Raw genomic sequence first — 18,737 nt, forward strand, 5'->3', positions numbered from 1 at the left:
TTCTCCAGCTGAGCGCTTATGCTTGGAGCTGTACTTAGGTTTTCTCAGCCTAACTCCGGTCTCTGGGTCCTGATGGGTCCTTATGCCCTGACGCAGTGCCTGCCCCTGCGCAGCCTGGGCCTGGCAGCTCAGCTGAGATGGGGTGTTCTCTGCAGCTGTACTTCAAGAAGATACTCGCACACCTTTAATATTTCTAACATGCTTTACTGAACTTCTGATTATAAAGGTTATCTATAATAAAGCAATTAAGTAAACAATAAGTTAAAACACAATACAGGTATATGTAGCAAAATCGTGGGCTCTGCCAGAATATTCAATAACTTTTTATGACCTATCTATCTCATCCCTCATTCTCAGTGCTGAGGCCAGCTGGGGCCCGGGGACAGAGTGGACTTTAAGTTTTGACACTGAAGAGCGTACGGCGTAAAGAGTGCAGGGCTACGCGGCAGCAACCACGAAGCAATGCTCCAATATTGTAAATGTAATCTAATCCTCCTCTCTGAGTACTGAAAGCCCACATGACAGTTGATACAACAGGGGCAGCTACAGCCGGAACATCTCTCAGGAGACTGCTGCTCCAATATCTCCTCTTTCTTCCTGCCTGCGAGCAAGTATTGACATACCCAAAGGCTTCATCATCATGAGGGTCTGTAAAATCAAGTTCTTTCATGAAATGGTTTTCACCAACTCTGTGCTCCACCTTCCTGCATAGAGACTGCACAGGAGGACAGGCATCCTGAGCTCTGAAGACGTTCTGAATGAGCTGCTCCACATCTAGGCTATATGGCACCGCGTCAGTCTGGACGGCCTGTTCCACCATCACACTGCTGCTTTTCTCCTCCTGCCGCAAAGAAGTTAGTTTTTCATCTGCAACACTGTCAAGCATCAGTTTCTTCACAACACAACTGGAGGGAGCGGGATCACTCCACTCACAACCTGTGCTGCTCCAGCTCTCTTCAGCTGAATCAGTCCCATTAGATGTGTCCTCACTAAGAAGCAGCCTGCTATCTGCCACCTCCTCCAGAGCTTGGTCCTCTGCCATGAGGCTCTCTGGCATCGTGGCACACAACGCTGATGGCTTCCCCTCTGCGTCACAGCTGTACTGCAGGCACTGCTCGTCCATCGCAGAGCTGTTCTGAGCCATTTCCATGCTCTGCAGCAAAGATTCCAGTTTCTTATTTTCAATGCTGATGTCTAAGAAGTATTTCTGAATTTTTTGGTCTTTCTCAACAGCATTGTTTTTCATGGCTTCAATAACCTGCTCGAGCTGTTTAATTTTGCTTCTTGCTTCGTTTAAGGCCAGATCCCCCTCCACATGCTTACACTCTTCTTCAATCCAGTCTTCCTTCGTGCGTCCCAGCTGAGCTTTGAGCTCTGCTATTTCTATTTCCCTGTAGCAAAAGAAAAACGGTGTAACAGCTCTGCTGGGTGGTCAGTTCAAGAGACAACATGAGGCTCCAGCGCACTGGGGTGGCTGCGCTGCAGAGACTCTCCAGGAAGGAAGCAGATTCCTTCCAAGGCTTGCAAGCGAGTGGGGAGAGATCTCTGTGTGAGATCCAGCCCTCGCTGATGCAGAGGTCGGGCTATCCCGAACTGGACCGCAGGGTCCCTGGGACTCTGCCTTGGGGCTCCGTTCAGACCCCGCTGTGTGCCCGCTTGGGTTGTGTGTGCGGAGAGCCGGCTCTCAGGAGGGCGCGGTTTTAGTAGAAAAGACGACATCTGTTGCTGTGCAATGCACATTGTCACTTCTTTGCTCAGCGTCCATACAAAGGGCTGCTGAGAAAACTTCAATATTGAAGCGACAAAAACACAGACGGGCATGCTGGTCTGTGTAAGAGCTTTTCTTTCTTTAGGGGAGAAGGGGGACATTTGGAGTCCTGTTTCGCGGAGTGAGGTAGAACAGGAGACTCAGGAAATACATGCTGGCAGGTAGAAACTATTGGATGTATCACAGGTCTCAATGCTAAATCAGACTGGTGAAAAATTATCCTTGAAAATTATTCAGTTGGGAAAGTTCAAAACAAGAGAAAAGTCAGACATATTCAGAACTCAGCTGCATGGTACAGCTTCACTGAACATGCTATGAAACCTGAAATACCTGAAAACAACCTCATCAGACGGATAATAGTTCAGATTTCTTCATCAACAATTTATGTGGTCCAGAAATGAGTAAAAACGTTCAGGATTCCCGCCCCTAGATGCTTCTGAACAAACCTTTCTAACTGATTTCTGAAGTGAAATGTACCTTTCTTTAAGTTTGCTCTCCGATTCCTTCAGCTTTGTTTTCAAATGCCGCAATGTAGCTTCTTTCTGCTGCAGAGCAGTCAAATACTGCTCTGGATTTGGTGGCTTAATCTTGTAGTGGGCACCACAAGCATGGCATCCCCCTGAACACCTGAAAAGAAAAAAACCCAAAGCGTCACATAACATCACTGCTACAGTTCTGCGGTCCTAGCCAAAAGAAAAGTGTCCCGTTGACTGATACAAAGCTTGCCTCCTCTGGGGCTCCTCAGAGTCCGCACAAGTGACTCCCTCTGGCAAATCAAAGTACTCGAGGAAACGGCTGATCTGTGGCTGTAGTGCAAAATCTACTACTTATTTTGCTTGGTGTCAGTGCCATTACATCACACGAGACATTGAACTTTAAAATACCCAGCTGTCCCCTCGCTCGAAATTGGTGGCACGCCCAAGAGCAAGCACCCAGCTGTAGACACAGCCAGGTGAGGGAGCGCCTCAAAAAAACTCAAAGGGCTTTGACAGAAAGGAACCTTCAGTTTTACACTGCTGAGACCATCAAGTTTTTCCGTGGGATGGAGCAGCCTGCTGGCTGTCAAGCCACCAACACGAGCAGTCACACCTATGCTGAGAAGCACGGTGACCTGCTCGGCAACTTGCACAGCCGAGCCCCCGTTACAGAGCAGAGAAGGCAATTCGTTGCGCTCAACACCGGGACGCTGAAATAAAGACTTGCCTCAGCGCTGGGCTGCTGTCGCTTCCTTTGTAGGAGCCTGAGCTGCTGCTGGTGCCTGAAGAAGCCCTGTAATTCTGACAGATGTTGGCAGGAGTCAGCTGGTTTTTGCACAGGGCTGACAGAGGCTCCTTCTGACGGGAAGCAGGTGGGCTGGCTGCGGACTTGCAGGATAAGGATCCGTTATTCTGACCGTAAGGGCCACGACTGGAGGGGAACCAGAATGGTTAAAGCATATTGGATTATCCTCGTCGCGCAACTCTTTGTGTGTCTTCTTTTACACACAGAGTTGTCTGAACACTAAACTAGACAGAGAACTGTGAGTGGCCGGCAAGAAAGTCCTGAAGTCATCAGCCACTGCACGTTTTTTCACTAGCTGTGGGGTGCTCAGTCTGAACTACGTGACCTAGGGAAACCTTGGCCATTTTCACTTTTCTCTGCGGATCGCACAGTTCCCAGCGACTCCGTCGGATCACCCACGTCCCCTGAGCTTCCCCTTCTCTGAAAATGGAACAGTTTATAAGGAACAGGTGGGTGAGGGGCTGCTGCAAACCTGCCTCATACTGCTGCGGTTTGGGTGATTTTATCATTGTTTTACAATGAAGTGCAGGACTGTGGTTTGTGACAGCACTGACATGTTTCATAGAGAGTTAAGTGGAACGGTTGAAAAAGAACATATTGCAAAGGAGACATCTCCTTCCGCTTTGTGCAGTACAGCATCAACCCTTGTGTGAGGCAGCATTTGCACAGGCTGCGCCTAACACAGCAATGCATCTGAAGGAGCCTTGTTACAGAGGACTTCTGTTCAATTAAGCAGGGCAGTATAGTAATATACGAAATGATATCTATTCTTTCTGAAAGTCAGGTAATTTTAGGGCTTTAAATTATACTTCGTATTGTTTTTTGCTCCCAGCCAATACCTTTCCTTGTTGAGATATAATCTAGGGAGCGCTTAAGTAATGTTCAAAAAAAATTGGTTTAAAACTCACAATAGTAGTTGTGTGTGTATTAACTGCAAGACCTTACCCAGTAGTCTGTCTTTGCACTAGCAACACTTGCAAGATTCAGCAAAAGCTGCTTTGCTTACTTGCGAGAAAAAGAAGATCTTTGGCTTCCAGCCGCAGTCACACGGGCTTCAGGTGCTGAAATACTGCCTGTGCTGCTTGAAGAGCTCAAATCGGCTTCAGTTCCTGGAAAGGAAAAGGGAAGAGTGAAAACATGATGGAAATTCTAACTCAAAGACTGTTTTCAAAATAACGGTGAATCACGAGCACCCTTCCTTTGTCCGTCCTGTGTGAATTTCAGCAGTTGCATGAATTTTCAAACGTCCCTGAGGACAAGCGCTGGATCTGTTCCAGATTTTCAACATTGCTTCAGAACTGGCACTTCGACAAGAGCAGAAAAAACATTCGGACACAAAACCCTCACGCTACAGAAGCCATTTTAGGAGTCGGCTAGGCACATTTGTTGTGACAACCTGTTTGCTTTCTCAGAGCCATCAGCAGACGAATGCGGCTGCTCACGTGGCTCCTTCAGGAGCACACAACTGCAAGTAGAGATTTCTCTTGCTTTAAACCGCATGAAAATGCTCCTTGCTGGGAAGAAAGCCGCTTCTGTTTTGGTTTCTGAGATGATGTACGCATACATGTGTGTATGTATAAATGTGTATAGCCTAGCAGGGTATATCAGGATTTATGGAGGGTCACACTGAAAGTTCTGCTCCACATCCCCTCTGAGCGCATCTTTGCCAGCTGCCCAAGTTACCAGCTGTTGCTGCACCATGCAATCAGCTGAAATGTGATGAAGGGATCTGCCTGCTGAGCGAGCACTGGCAAGCAGTAGGGTGGGTGTCCACCCAAGAGTGGGGAGTGGTGGCTTCCTTGGCCAGCGCAGTGGCCAGGGAAGGCTACGCCTGTTGGTACCCTCGGGCACTGCTGTGCCCAGCTTCTCGCCATCAAGACCCTGCACTGGAGGTGGATTGTGCCACCAGCCCACAGCTGGGCAGGTCATTTTGTAGGACAGGTGGGACTCAGGCTTTCACCTTCTACTTGCCGGATCCTCCGTGGCAACCTGCTGGCTTGTATTTTGCGTCCTCCGTTTTCGCTGGGACTTGTGGGCGCTTGCTGCAGCCCGAGAGTCTTCTGAACAAAAAGAGATACATGTCTTGAGAGGCCACAGCCCAACCACTAATTGCCTATGTCTCTACTAAGCAACATCTAATACAATTTTTAGAGGGGGGTGGATTATAAAATTGGCGACACAGAATTGCAAGGTTGTTTTTCTAGGCCACTGTCATTTAACAGGGACTTGTAGATTTGGGCTCAAAAATGCAGACCACCTGAAAGCTGAAACACTCTTTGTAGCTGCTACTTTGCTTCTTCCCATTTGAAAGAAACACTTGGCTATTTGAACATGTTTTCAACAACAATTCAAGCAAATTTATGGAAATTCAAAGTTGAAATCTAAAACATATGTAAATCCAAACTAAAGCAATAGCTCTACGCTAATAAGTTTTACTTCGCTTTCTAAGTATCTTTTGCTCAAAACATGTGTTTTCTGACTCTATTCCAGTATTATCTCTTGGAAGGTACCAAGCGCTTTTTTCACTTCCGTGCAATTTACTTAGCTTGCCTTCTACAAATACTTCATTCCTGGGAATTCCCAGTGTAAAATGAGATACAGAATCTCCCTGTGCAATGCTAGGCACCTTGGGCAGGGGTCCTGAGAAACAGGACAAACGGACAGTGCCTAAGCTTATCAGGGATGAGCAGAAGACGAAAAGGCATCTAAATAGACCTACTTGAAGATACATGCGTGGTTCAAACGCAAACTTTCTTCCGCAACCGAACGTCTACGACTGACTTTCCTTTCTGTTCAAAAAAAAAAAAAAAAAAAACAAGAGATGTAAAAGAGACAGAGATTGTACTTGGCTTCGATAAGAGCTAACAGCAGAGTGGTCAGAGACCTGACGAGGAACACGGGAGACAGGAGTGGAATTCGTCTGACTAAACGTGGACGTCCCTAACGCAGACACCCATCTCCGAGCCAGCCTTGCCTCCCATTTTTAGTCAACGGAGAGTTAGTCAGTATAACCACTGAGCTCAAGGTACTATTTCTCTTCTCCTGAAGTAAACGCTTATACGTCAGGTTAGAAAGATGGCACACTAGATTGACTGGTCTTATTCATCATATCTCCTTTAGAACAAAATAGGCCCTCAGTGCGCTTGTGCAAGCAAGATTACAGCGACATTAAAGATAGGGAATTGAGGTCAGATAAATCACAAGCCGTCTCCGCTCTACCCAGTTTGGCTCAAGACCGTGAATCCACATCTCCTCCATGCCCAAAACAGCTGCCGTAACCCCTAGAAGAAAAGTAATGGCAGATCCACCTTTTTAGGCTGTTCTGCCTCCCGCAGCAATGGGACCAGTCGCTGGACCAGATGAGGAGAGACCTCCCCGTCCGCAGCCCACAGCGCCTGAAGCCTGTCCGAGGAGGCCCGCAGGTGCAGATGTTAGCTCTTCGGGACCACAGACCCCGAGGGATCTATGGCAGACAGAGGAGCTCCAAGGGGACCTGCCGGCTGTGCCGGGTCTGCTGGCCCACTGGGAGGGACCGTTCCCTAACACTGGCGCCATGGAGACCTGGCCATTATGAAGCAGGCGGGGGGCTGGACCAATGCAAATAGAGGGCCCCCAGCAGCCCCTGCCACCCCACCGCCGCCCAGCAGCCTCACCCCACGGCCCTCCACGCCCGGCTCCAGGATGCGCGCTCAGAGGGTAGCACGGGCTGGTGCCTGGACACGGCATCCTCGCTGCTGGAGGGAGAGGTGTGCGCATGCATCTCCCCATCCTCCGGCACCCCTGGCGACCGGGTCCTTCGCAGCTCCCTGTGCCGGCAACTCCAGCAAATCTGCACCACTCCACAGCAACGGATGTGAAATTAAAGCGGATCCCATCAGTAAAATATGCAGGAGGGCTCAGTGCATGGAGCATCATTATCCGGAAACACTTTGATTTCAAAACAGCAGCAGTAGCTATTTTGTGTAGGTCGAAAATGAAAGGCAAAGAGAAGGAAGAAAAGATCTCAGGAACTTTACTGTCCCAAAGAATATTACGAGGTCCATGTGTAAGAAAGGGAGAAGAGTGAGATGAAAACTGTAGAGGAAACAAGCGTTGTGTGCCATTGGACCCGAATGTCAGGATGGTTACGTTGTCTGCTGTCAGGTGTGGGACAGAAGTGTAGCATTTGAACCATGCACTTAGATCGGGGAAAGATGACACATGTTCAACGACATCCTCGTTTTTGCTTGCCAAGGTGAGGTTTTAAGAAGCAGGTGGAAAGCCTTCCAGAAGCATGTGTCATTGACCACTATGTATCTCCATAGACATGGAGAACGTACGGTCGTAGGCAAGGTGCTCCATCATTTGCTATCAACTTACTTCACTCGGTCCTGAACATATGTACCGAGTGAAGTAAGGACCGAGGACCGAGTGAAGTAAGTTGATAGCAAATGATGGAGCACCTTGCCTACGACCGTACGTTCTCCGGTCCATCTTCAGTCCATTTTTTGTTCTATGACCACATATTTCAAGAACACTGAATCAGGTGTAGCTCATTTCCCCACTTCAGTATGCTTATGCACATGACAGCAGCCACACATTGAACTATCTGCACAGTCTCAGGAACAGAAGCACAAACCTTCCCACCTTCACAGCGCAAGCAAGGTTATGACTGGTTGCAGGATGGGAGCACGGCGTACTCTGATGAAATCGTGCATTTGTAACCGAGTTAAATGTTCTTTGACATAACCTTGTTCTTCATTTCCCCTGTCCCAGAAAGGCGCAGTCTTGGAATGTGGGCTATAAAGTACTGCTAAGTAACAGCAGAAAGAGAGACACATTACGCTGAGGTCACCAGTCTTCTCATCGCTCTTACCTTTGCACCATCCTGCTTTTCAAATGAGGCACGCCCATTTATTTTAGGGATCAGTCAAGCCAGATTGCTACCTCCAAATACTGGTTTTCTCTTGAGTATTTTTTGTTGTTTTGTTTGGTTTTTTTTTCCAACAACCAATGAATGTGAGTTTGCCTTCAAATACATAGTACACCAGCAGCATTTTAAAAAGTATTTCAACGTAAGAGGTAGAAGTACCAACTAGCAGTTATGAAGAACAAGGAAGCTCTTTGCATGCCACAGGATCTACTCAAGTTAGCACGTTCTGTAACCTGGTGTTCTGTACCACTGTTCCTGAACAACGGGGACAACAGTTCTATTATTTTTCCCACTGCTTGCAGAAATCTGGTACAGGGAACGAACAAAAGCCATGCAAATACAAGATACAATGTTCTTGCACAAATGCACCAGTCAAATGTGTCTTTCTGATACTTTATCAGTCTTCCCAAGAGAAAACAAAGTCCTATCATTGCATGCTTCTGCAACCAGAAAAGTCAAGTTCGTGAGGGTGAAGTATATTTCCAGAGCTACCTCTAAGGCATTCCTCTTGCAGAACTTAGACACCAACTCCTCTGTTTTTGAAGTGAAGCACATACATAGGTACGTATCAGTGTCAGACACTATTATTCCCACACCACTCTACTGAAGAGAGGGAGCGAGCTGACAAGAGATCTGTAAAGTCATATGGCCACATGTCAGTAACATAACTTCAATCACAGCTTTTACATTTTGTTTTTAAAACAACCAAAGCGACTGCCTTTAGAGTACAGACACGTATGGAAGTAGAGTAGCAATATGGATAAACTATTCTGCTATTTTTACCCTAACGGATTAATTCACCACCACTATTTGCTTGCACAGGGTGTCCCCAAGAAGAAGTTCCTGCACATTTAGTCTCCTGGGAATCTAAACCTCACATACCAGACAAGGCAACGTAATAAGTGGGAATAGCATTACATTTTACCAGCTAGGCATTTTTAACATCTAGCCATCATTTGCAGCTAACACCTGCATTTCCAGTCTAATCTGTTTAGCTTATTTGACTCGAACTGTCATATTCCCAGATGCCCAGGGTCACTTCCCTTGCCTCCTTTTTCTTAACTACAGTCAGCTCCAATGTTGAGTAAAAAAGCAACCGCACCTGCACCGTACTCAGAACCAATTTCAGTCCAACACAGTCTGCTCCACCTGTCTCTCCTCAAATTCCTAACCGTCCTAAAGCCTGCAAAGATGATTGTGTTCAGACTGGGACATCCTAACCCACGGCTCACACTTATGACTTGACAAATTCACTATCAAGAAGCAGAGAAGAACATACTGGCAACACATGCTGAGTACAACAACGCTTACAACGGCTCAAAGTTAAATGACATTTCTAATGGAATACTAATTGTTATAAGTTACTCTTTTCATTCTTTCATTCCTATTAACTCACTAGATGTGAAACGGCACGGTATGGAGACATGAAGAATAGGGCAGGAAAAGCACAAATTGTGCCTTGCAAAGCTGCGGATCTGGGTGATAATGAATTCCTAGAAATAATTACAAGAATCACGCCTATTCCTAGAAACAATTACAATAGCCCAGCCTACTTAGATAAACTTTGTAATAAATAGGTGCATGCTTTGTGACTTGGTGTGCAAGTCAGGAGGAACGATCCCCCTTGCACCCGGCGCCATAAGAAACATACCTGCTTTATAACTCTCTGTGAGTTGTGGACTTTGTTTCTGCACGTCACTGGTGACTCAGTGCAGATGCCGAGCAGTTGCAAGGAGCATGCGTAGTAAGCCACATGCTTCCTGGAATCGAAGCATGCTGGCGGACAGTGCTGAGGAGTAGGCTACTAGTGCCTGAGAAGTTCCTGCACTCTGTTGACTCCTTGACCCGCTCCCCCGTCCCCCCCCGGCAGGTTCTGGGCTGGGATGCACTGAAATTCTCCAGTCAGTGACGAAGCAGCGTAGTGGATGATAAACTGGATTTTCAGTTCACTGAAGTTAGTTCGATGTTGGCTTGTTCTGCAAATTGTAGATACCTATCTGCACCTTTCGACTTTCTAATACCAATGAAGTTTTTCCTCCCAGTGGGAACAGGTAAGCTAAATGGTGGTGCATTTTAATTGCGGTGAGGTCAAAGACCAAATGCTATGAAACCATTCTTATTACAGTTTTTCAGTATGCATACAGTAAATAAAAACATCCTAGAAGAAGCATATCTCTAACAGTGTTGTGATTATAATTAGTGTTCTGCTAACTGAGGAGAGAGGTTTAGGTCTTTTTGGACGTAACTTGTGTTAGGAATGCAAAGCACGAGTGACACCAGGAATGGGTCCTTTCCTGGTTTAAACAACTTACATCATTCCGTCCAGTCTGTGCTGAACTCCTTGCTTTGGAACCCGGACAAAGTGAGCCAGATATGGCTGCAGTTTGTCATAGGCTCTTCCTTTATGGAGAAATGAAACCTTTCTGACCCTCGACGGTAGTAGCATAATGTCCAAAACATGCAGGAGGTTTGGAGTAGAGATCAATGTTTTGAGTAACGACCAAGTGAAAAACGAGTGGAGAGGCAGTCACTGTGTGGTAAGCTACTTGTTGAATTCTTTTGTGACTTCTGTTCCTCTGCCTGTGGTGCTGCGAAGGTCTCTTCTCATTTGGGCGTAACTGAAGTCCAATAAAATGACTCAGCCGGTAGATGGCACGGAAAGCACTTGTCTGTGCAGAGCAGTTCTGCGTCCTGCGGTTTATCAGGGGGAGAAGAAACATGGTCTGCTGTGACTCTCCTCACTTCAGAATCGCAGACGAATAGCAGCATTGCTTAACACCTCGTAAGGCTTTTTGGAACTCTGCTGTCTCCACACGCTGGCTGGGGTGTAGGTAGCTTCTTCCCTTCTGCATGAATTCAGAGGTGTGGGGAATATAAGAAAATCTACTCTAAATTACAATTCTTTATTCTAATAAATAATTCTTTATTCTTACCGAATCTGTGTTAAATTTCACTTTTTCAAGTGAGTGAAGCTTCATTTTTATTTTTAAAGTCCTCCTGCAAACATCTTAGCAGATTTTTCATATAAAATCAACTGACTCCGAAGCAGGAGTGACCTCCTCATGCCAGTCTCTTACTACTTATGCAAGACAGGAGAGAGCTGCAATGTGCCACTTGGAGTATGGGTCCTTGTTGCCCCTGTGCCACTCAGTGATGTGTTCTAGACGAAGTGGGGGAGTAAAATGAGCAGATTGTTGTGGTGTTTTTTTCCTTTGCTCTCGTCAGCTATGTGTTTCTTGACACCTTACACCCCTTGCATAGGTAGTATAACAAAAAAGATTGTGTAGTGAATAAAGCTAGTGTGAAAATTCTCTGTTCAGTTAACAGCACTTTTCACTGTTTGTGTTTCCAGTGGCATTCCTCTGGGAAAAGCGTGCATAGCGGACAACAGCGCTTTTGTGCAGAAGAAAAGTTAATGTCTGCTGGAAGGAGAGGTGTGGGGGTGGAGGGGAATGCCTGTGGTTCTGATGTCCATCTCAGAGCGGGGCTCCTCGGTTCGCCGGCGTGTGCTGGGTCGGCAGCGGTGCGACAGCGCTCGCCCCACACGACCTGTTGTCACCTCGGCAGCCGCAAACCACCCCACCACGAGACAGCACACGGAGAATAAACGCATGCAGAAAACATGGATGCCGCAGCCAGAGTAACAGCAACAGATAATGACTCAAGAACACAGGGAAGAAATGCAGCCGAACTAAACGCAAACAACTTTTACGTATCTGTCTTCAGGATGTATCTTTCTGGAGAAGCCAGTAGCTGTAACTGCAGCATTCGGGGTCTTATAAAAGCATTTCCAAACTTCCAAATACGATGAATAGGGAAACAAAGTTTTCTTTAACTTCCACTGAACAGCAAGGACACTCTTCTGGAGCATCCTACAAACCCGGCTTCCACCCAAAGTTAACGCCCGGCGGCTGGAGCCAAACCAGAGGCACCGGAGCGCTGCCGGCGCCGCAGACTGCGCTGGGGTGGACGTGCAGAGTCTGTGAGCAGCAGGAAGGATCGCGGGGTCAGAACCTGCCGGCCCGCATTATTTTGAAGGGGGAACGGGGGGAAGCACTGGATTTCCAAGGCGTTACACTAAAGGACCTGTCTGTAAACTCAAGCAAAACCCCAGCCCGCGGGATGGGCCCCAGTCTCCCATGATATCCTCCTAGCGAAGCTGAGGAAGTGTGGGCTGGATGAGTGGTCGGTGAAGTGGATAGAGAACTGGCTGAATGGCAGAACTCAGAGGGTTGTCATCAGCCGCGCTGAGTCTAGTTGGAGGCTGGTGACAAGTGGTGTCCCCCAGGGGTCAGTACTGGGCCCAGTCTTGTTAACTTCTTCATCAACGACCTGGATGAAGAGTTAGAATGTACCCTCAGCAAGTTTGCTGACGACAGCAAACTGGGAGGTGTGGTAGATACACCAGAAGGCTGTGCTGCCATTCAGCGTGACCTGGATAGGCTGGAAAGCTGGTCAGAGAGGAACCTGATGAGGTTCAACAAGGGCAAGTGCAGGGTCCTGCACCTGGGGAGGAACAACCTCATGCACCAGTACAGGCTTGGGGTGGACCTGCTGGAGAGCAGCTCTGCGGAGAGGGACCTGGGTGTCCTGGTGGACGACAGGTTAACCATGGGCCAGCAGTGTGCCCTGGCTGCCAAGAAAGCCAATGGGATCCTGGGGTGCATCAAGAAGAGTGTGGCCAGCAGGACGAGGGAGGTTCTCCTTCCCCTCTACACTGCCCTGGTGAGGCCTCATCTGGAGTACTCTGTCCAGTTCTGGGCTCCCCAGTTCAAGAAAGATGAAGAGCTACTGGAGAGAGTCCAGCGGAGGGCTACGAGGATGGTGAGGGGACTGGAGCATCTCCCCTACGAGGAGAGGTTGAGGGAACTGGGCTTGTTCAGCCTGAGGAAGAGAAGGCTGCGAGGGGACCTTATAAATGCCTACAAATATCTGAAGGGTGGGTGTCAGGAGGATGGGGCCAAGCTCTTTTCAGTGGTGCCCAGTGACAGGACAAGGGGCAATGGGCACAAACTGAGGCACAGGAAGTTCCGTCTGAACATGAGGAAGAACTTCTTCCCTCTGAGGGTGACGGAGCCCTGGCACAGGCTGCCCAGGGAGGCTGTGGAGTCTCCTTCTCTGGAGATATTCAAGACCCGCCTGGACAAGGTCCTGTGCAGCCTGCTGTAGGTGACCCTGCTTCGGCAGGGGGGTTGGACTAGATGACCCACAGAGGTCCCTTCCAACCCCTACTATTCTGTGATTCTGTGGGAAGCGGCGACCCGGCCACCTGCGAGCAGCAGCAGCGTGCGACGTCCCCGGCCCCGGGCCCCACCGCACGCCCAGGGACCCCGCCGTGCTCCCGGCCCCCGCGGGACGCCCAGCCGCGGCGCCAGCCCCCCGACGGGACCCCCTCCCCCGGCGGGCTTCGCGGGGACCCCCCACCCCGCCCGGCTCCCCGCGGCCCAGCACGGCCCGGCCCGGCCCGGCTCACCCCGCGGCGGCGGCCCGGCGGGGCGGCTGCGGGCGCTGCTGGAGCAGCCCATGGCGGGGCGCGGCGGGCTCTGCGCGGCTGCCGGGCGCGGGGCGGCGGGGCGGGGCGGGGCGGGCCCGGCGGGGCCGTCAGACGCCCCCGGCAGCGGGGCCGCCCGGCCCCGGGTCCCCGAGCGCGGGGCGGGGGCAGGAGCTGCCCCGCGCCCTGCTCCGCCCCAGCGCCGCGCGCCCGCAAACCGGGCCGGACTGGGATGGGGAGGCCTCGGGGGTCTCGGCCGCCGGGAGGCGAGGAGAAACCCCCCGGGCTGCAAAATCCTCTGGCCTCACCAGCCACACGTAACAAAGGGCACCTTGAGCTGCCTGCACCCTTCAGCATGGAGGAGGGAAGGCGGAGGCTTTCGGACGGGACCGAAATTCCACACCGTTCTGCCTCGACCCGGCTTAGCGCAGTAATTTGTGCTCCGGTGTCAATCAAAAAGCTTACCGGTCTCCTCTTTGGCCCTACCGCCACCGTAATCAATAAATCCCCTTTGTTATTGCAGGTGAGCTGTCTTACACACATCCACCCTCCGCCTCCCCCCTCACCCTGGGGGAGGGGAGGATTTAGTTTCCCACCAGCTTCTTCCCTGTTTCGTTCCCCCCCCCAGATTCACCAAGGGTGGGGCACTAGGATCTGGCCCAAAAGCGATTTCTCGCCCTGACCATCTCTGCACAAGCTGTTCCACCTTCTTGGTCAGGAGTCCATGCATGAGGTCCCGGGGAATGCCCTTCTGAAGCCCTAACTGCCAGATCCCCTGCCGAATTAGGGGCTTTTCTTTCCCAGCCAGATCCGGGCTTCTCCCCGAGAAAAACGACTGCCCACTCCCTTGTTCTGCGGCTCGCAGGGCTCTGGTTTCAGCCCTTTGATATGGCCGGTTAACAGGTCCGTATCTCCTCCCACAGCTAATCAGCTCTTGGGCTATCTCCCCGCACATCCACACTTTGCTCCCCGGCTGCCGACGGTCGGGGGTCACTCCCCCCTCCAGGGTAGCCGCGGTTCTCCCCTCGCTGGGGGTGTTTTGAATTCTCCTCTGCCGCTGGATCCCTGTGGGTTTCAGGGAATCGGGAAGCCCCCGTAGCTGGGGAGTCATTCTTTCGGGGTCTGCCAGCAGCAGCATCGGGGAGCTCAGATTAGGCTTGAGCTCCCGGTCATACATCATCTGAAGGCAAGCCACTTTCTGCACACTTTCCAATAACTGATCTGTCGTGCCTGTGGTGGCCAGGGGATCCCCCCTCTCCAGCGGGTTCAACCCCGCGGCCCAGTGCTCGGCCCTCTGAGTCAGCGACCACAGGGCTCGGCGTTCACTGGGGGTTAAGAACACGCCCGGGACCCAGTACCCTTCCGCTTCCCTTTCCAACAACAAGATCCTGTCCCACCCCGACAGGGACACCCACCAGACATATTCTGTCTCCAGTTCTCTCGTGGTTCTTGCAAAATCTTTCCGCAGCTTTGCCAATTCAGTTGCCGCAAAAGGGATTTCTTTAGTAATAATCAGGGGGCGATTATCACCGTCATCTTCATATACGAATTCTGTTTTAACCAACGGGTACTTGTGGGGGGGGCTCCCTACAGTCCCTTTTGCTCCCTTCAAGTCCTCCTGGGGATAGATCGATCGCACCCCTTTCCCTGCCAGCGCTACTTCTGTTTCCGCCAAGGAGTCTGCCTTCCTCAGGAGCTGGTTCCTTAACTCAGAATCACAGAATCACAGAATCACAGTGGGACCCGTCCACGCGCTACTCTGTGCGCAAGTGCTTTCCTGCAGGTCGTTGAGGCGTTTTTTTCAGAGGCCAGGAAGGGACGACAATGGCAATGTCGAGACAAAAGCAGTTTGTAGCAGTCTTCTACAGGTGCATCAAGAGGAGTGTGGCCAGTAGGTCGAGGGAGGTTCTCCTTCCCCTCTACTCTGCCCTAGGGAGGCCCCATCTGGAGTACTCTGTCCAGTTCTGGGCTCCCCAGTTCAAGAAGGATGAGGAGCTACTGGAGAGAGTCCAGCAGAGGGCTACGAGGATGGTGAGGGGACTGGAACATCTCCCCTACAAGGAGAGGCTGAGGGAGCTGGGCTTGTTCAGCGTGAAGAAGAGAAGGCTGCGAGGGGACCTTATAAATGTTTATAAATATCTCAAGGGTGGCTGTCAGGAGGATGGGGCCAGACTCTTTTCAGTGGTGCCCAGTGACAGGACAAGGGGCAATGGGCACAAACTGAGGCACAGGAAGTTCCGCCTAAACATGAGGAAGAACTTCTTCCCTCTGAGGGTGACGGAGCCCTGGCACAGGCTGCCCAGGGAGGCTGTGGAGTCTCCTTCTCTGGAGATATTCAAGACCCGCCTGGACGCAGTCCTGTGCAGCCTGCTGTAGGTGACCCTGCTTCGGCAGGAGGGTTGGACTAGATGACCCACAGAGGTCACTTCCAACCCCGAACATTCTGTGATTCTGTGATTCTGTGATCAAGGCTAAAAACAAATATTAGAGGGGAACAAAATTACGATGGTATGTCTGCAGCAACAGCTGGTGTATCCTCTGTAGATGGCGGAACAAAGGCCAGTCCCCTGAAGTCTGAGAGTGGAGCAATGATCGTGGCACTTCTGGCCTCTGCTCACAAAGGGCACCTTCAGCTGCCTACACCCTTCAGTATGGAGGAGGAAAGGTGGAGGCTTGGAAGCATCTGAGTTTTGGGTAAAGATCAGAGCAAGGACTTTTACCGGGAGGGTGACGGGAGCTCTGTCACCTCTTGCTGAGCAGAAGTACCTTATGAAAGCTGAGAGGACAGAAAGATTTTAAGGGCAGGAAACAACTTTGGCACTACTCTGGTGTTAGCGCCTTATAAACAGCACGTTTAAAAACACTGCTGCTAAATGGAGCCTGCCTGAAACATGGTTTGGAATGAGTTCAGCCTTTTGAAATGTTGAACATGAGTGTAGGTTTGTGCTGCTTTATTGCCTGCCTACTGCAAAAGAAACCCGTGTAGTCGCAGGTGAATGTCTCTCCTCGAACTGAAGATCACTTTTTCCTCTAAATGATGCTCTATTTCACGAGGACACAAAGTGAAGATCGTTTAAACAACAGTGAGTGTAAAAGAGAAATCCAAAATTGTAATAAAGTTGGTAAAATTGGGTATAAAATATTGCGCTCTCAGCCTTCAACAGATGTACTTTGAAGCAGGAATAAGGCATTTTCTGTAATGTGTTCCAGGCCCAAAAGGAGATCTCTGGGAATGATGAAATGCCATGGTTGTGTAAAATTTGGATTAGCACGTTCCCCCTCCCCCAGCTATTGCTTTTGGCCCTTGTGTCCATGCAATTAAAAGAAAAAGCTTTTGAAAGTGATCTTTGGGTGAAAGTGAGCTATGTATTGCAGAAGTGTCACAAGGCAAGCCAGCTGGCCTGCAGGAACCCAGGAAGGCAGGAGAGCATGGAAGAGAAAGTGACCGGCAGAGAAAGCAAGATGCTCTCGTGGGCATCTTTGTGAGCTCCTGGGGACTGTGTTACATCAAACTGTCTGTTAGATTTGTCTTTCTTAATATAACCCTTTGTGAACCTCCCCTATTCTTCCTTGCAAACACAAGTAATTCAGAACCCGGGCACCACAGGGACGTGAGGGGTCTCTGCGTTGCCTCTGTGTGCATCGGTGTGTGTCACCCTCTTGAGTGTTGCAAAGGCTCCCCCCGTGCTGGCCAGCTATTCCTGCTCCCTTGCAGCTTACTACGAACTCCCTTCTTCCCAAAAGCTGCAGAGCAATGCATGGCACTGCCTGGCTTCACTAGACCTCTGGCCTCAAACAGTCAGAGCCTGTTTGCTTTTGAATAGGAAAATCCAGATTCTGGACGAAAAACCCAGTTAACCCGGACAGTGTTACCCCAAGGTTTCAAAAATAGCCCTACCATCTTTGGAATCAGCTAGCTCGGGATCTCGAAAAATGGAATCCTCTGACACAAAAGGGGACTTTGTCACAATATGTCGATGATCTCCTCATCACTGCCGAAACAGAGGGGGATTGCAAAAAATGGACAGTGAGTCTTCTTAATTTTCTGGGACTTAATGGTTATTGAGTTTCTCAACAGAAAGCTCAGATGATTCAACAACAAGTGACTTAACCTCGGACTCAAAATCTCAAGAGGACAACAAGAACTGGGAAGAGAGAGGAAAGAAGCAGTCTGCCGACTCCAGAACCGCAAACGGTAAAAGAATTACGAACCTTTTTAGGAATGACAGGATGGTGTAGACTATGGATATATAATTATGCATTAATGGTAAAACCCTTCTATGAACTGTTGAAAAACAATGCCAGACAACTGATTTGGACCGGAGGTGTAAAAAGAGCTTGTGAACAATTAAAAAGAGAACTTATGAGAGCCCCGGCTCTCGGACTTACAAATGTTCTAAAACCCTTTTGGTTACTTTCTCACGAGAGACAAGGCATTGCCCTGGGAGTGCTGGCTCAACAGCTGGGGCCGTCCAAGACAGCAGTGGCATATTTCTCCAAGCAATTGGATGAGGTAAGCAAAGGATGGCCTGGGTGTCTGCGAGCTGTTGCAGCAGTTGTCCTTAACATTCAAGAAGCTCGTAAGTTTGCTATGGGCCAGAAAATGACAGTCATAGTCTCACATACAGTTTCTGCAGTATTTGAACAAAAGGGGGGCCATTGGCTCTCACCATCCCGATTCCTAAAGTACCAGGCTATTTTGGTGGAACAAGATGATATTAAGATTGTGACAGCTAACATTGTAAATCCAGCATCTTTTCTTAGTAAAGCTTCCGCCACTATGGAACCTCTGATGCACGACTGCTTGGAGACTATTGAAACAGTCTATTCCAGCAGACCTGGTTTAAAGGAGGAACCATTGGAAAGCGCAGAAGACTCCTGGTTCACCGATGGAAGCAGCTTCATAAAGGACGGGGCTCATAAAGCAGGGTATGCAGTAACCCCCGCACACAAGGTAATCGAGGCAGAACCTTTACCTGCAGGTACGTCTGCTCAAAAGGCAGAGATAATCGCTTTAACCAGAGCCTTAGAATTGGCGAAAGGAAAGAAAATAAATATTTGGACAGACTCCAAATACGCCTTCGGGGTCGTCCATGCTCATGGAGCATTGTGGAAATAACGACGACTGCTTACAGCTCAAGGTAAACAGATCAAGCATGCAAAAGAAATCTTACAGCTTTTGGAAGCTATACATCTACCAGAACAAGTGGCAATAATGCATTGCAGAGGGCATCAAAAAGGTAACACTGAACAGGAACTGGGAAATAAACTAGCAGATCAAGAGT

At 49.5% G+C, this 18,737-nt stretch overlaps 2 protein-coding genes across 2 annotated transcripts; both read right to left on the reverse strand.

Moving 5' to 3' along the window:
- Window positions 1–265: 265 nt before the first annotated feature.
- LOC142360931 (syntabulin-like) lies at window positions 266–10,813 on the reverse strand. Its single transcript, XM_075417247.1, has 6 exons — window positions 10,704–10,813; window positions 10,390–10,652; window positions 4,056–4,158; window positions 2,972–3,175; window positions 2,246–2,395; window positions 266–1,391 (listed from the first exon to the last, which is right to left on the reverse strand). The coding sequence occupies exons 1-6, from the start codon at window positions 10,811–10,813 to the stop codon at window positions 395–397; spliced, it is 1,827 nt and encodes a 608-aa protein (XP_075273362.1). The 3' UTR covers window positions 266–394.
- A 1,020-nt stretch (window positions 10,814–11,833) lies between these two features.
- On the reverse strand, window positions 11,834–18,357 carry LOC142360932 (uncharacterized). Its single transcript, XM_075417248.1, has 5 exons — window positions 18,291–18,357; window positions 16,071–16,228; window positions 14,049–15,070; window positions 13,671–13,800; window positions 11,834–11,941 (listed from the first exon to the last, which is right to left on the reverse strand). The coding sequence occupies exons 1-5, from the start codon at window positions 18,355–18,357 to the stop codon at window positions 11,834–11,836; spliced, it is 1,485 nt and encodes a 494-aa protein (XP_075273363.1).
- Window positions 18,358–18,737: the final 380 nt, after the last annotated feature.

This window comes from Opisthocomus hoazin, chromosome 3, assembly GCF_030867145.1.
Source record: "Opisthocomus hoazin isolate bOpiHoa1 chromosome 3, bOpiHoa1.hap1, whole genome shotgun sequence".
NCBI lineage: Eukaryota > Metazoa > Chordata > Aves > Opisthocomiformes > Opisthocomidae > Opisthocomus > Opisthocomus hoazin.

Coding starts and splice junctions, on each gene's coding strand:
- LOC142360932 (XM_075417248.1), bottom strand. CDS start 18,357: ATGAAGCTGCTTCCATCGGTGAACCAGGAGTCTTCTGCGCTTTCCAAT. Junction 16,229..18,290: donor TGGTTCCTCCTTTAAACCAG/GTCTGCTGGAAT, acceptor CTGTCCTCTCAG/CTTTCATAAGGTACTTCTGC. Junction 13,801..14,048: donor ACGAAACAGGGAAGAAGCTG/GTGGGAAACTAA, acceptor TCCATGCTGAAG/GGTGCAGGCAGCTCAAGGTG.
- LOC142360931 (XM_075417247.1), bottom strand. CDS start 10,813: ATGCAGAAGGGAAGAAGCTACCTACACCCCAGCCAGCGTGTGGAGACA. Junction 4,159..10,389: donor TTATGCTACTACCGTCGAGG/GTCAGAAAGGTT, acceptor TTTCCTTTCCAG/GAACTGAAGCCGATTTGAGC. Junction 3,176..4,055: donor AGATCTTCTTTTTCTCGCAA/GTAAGCAAAGCA, acceptor GTTCCCCTCCAG/TCGTGGCCCTTACGGTCAGA.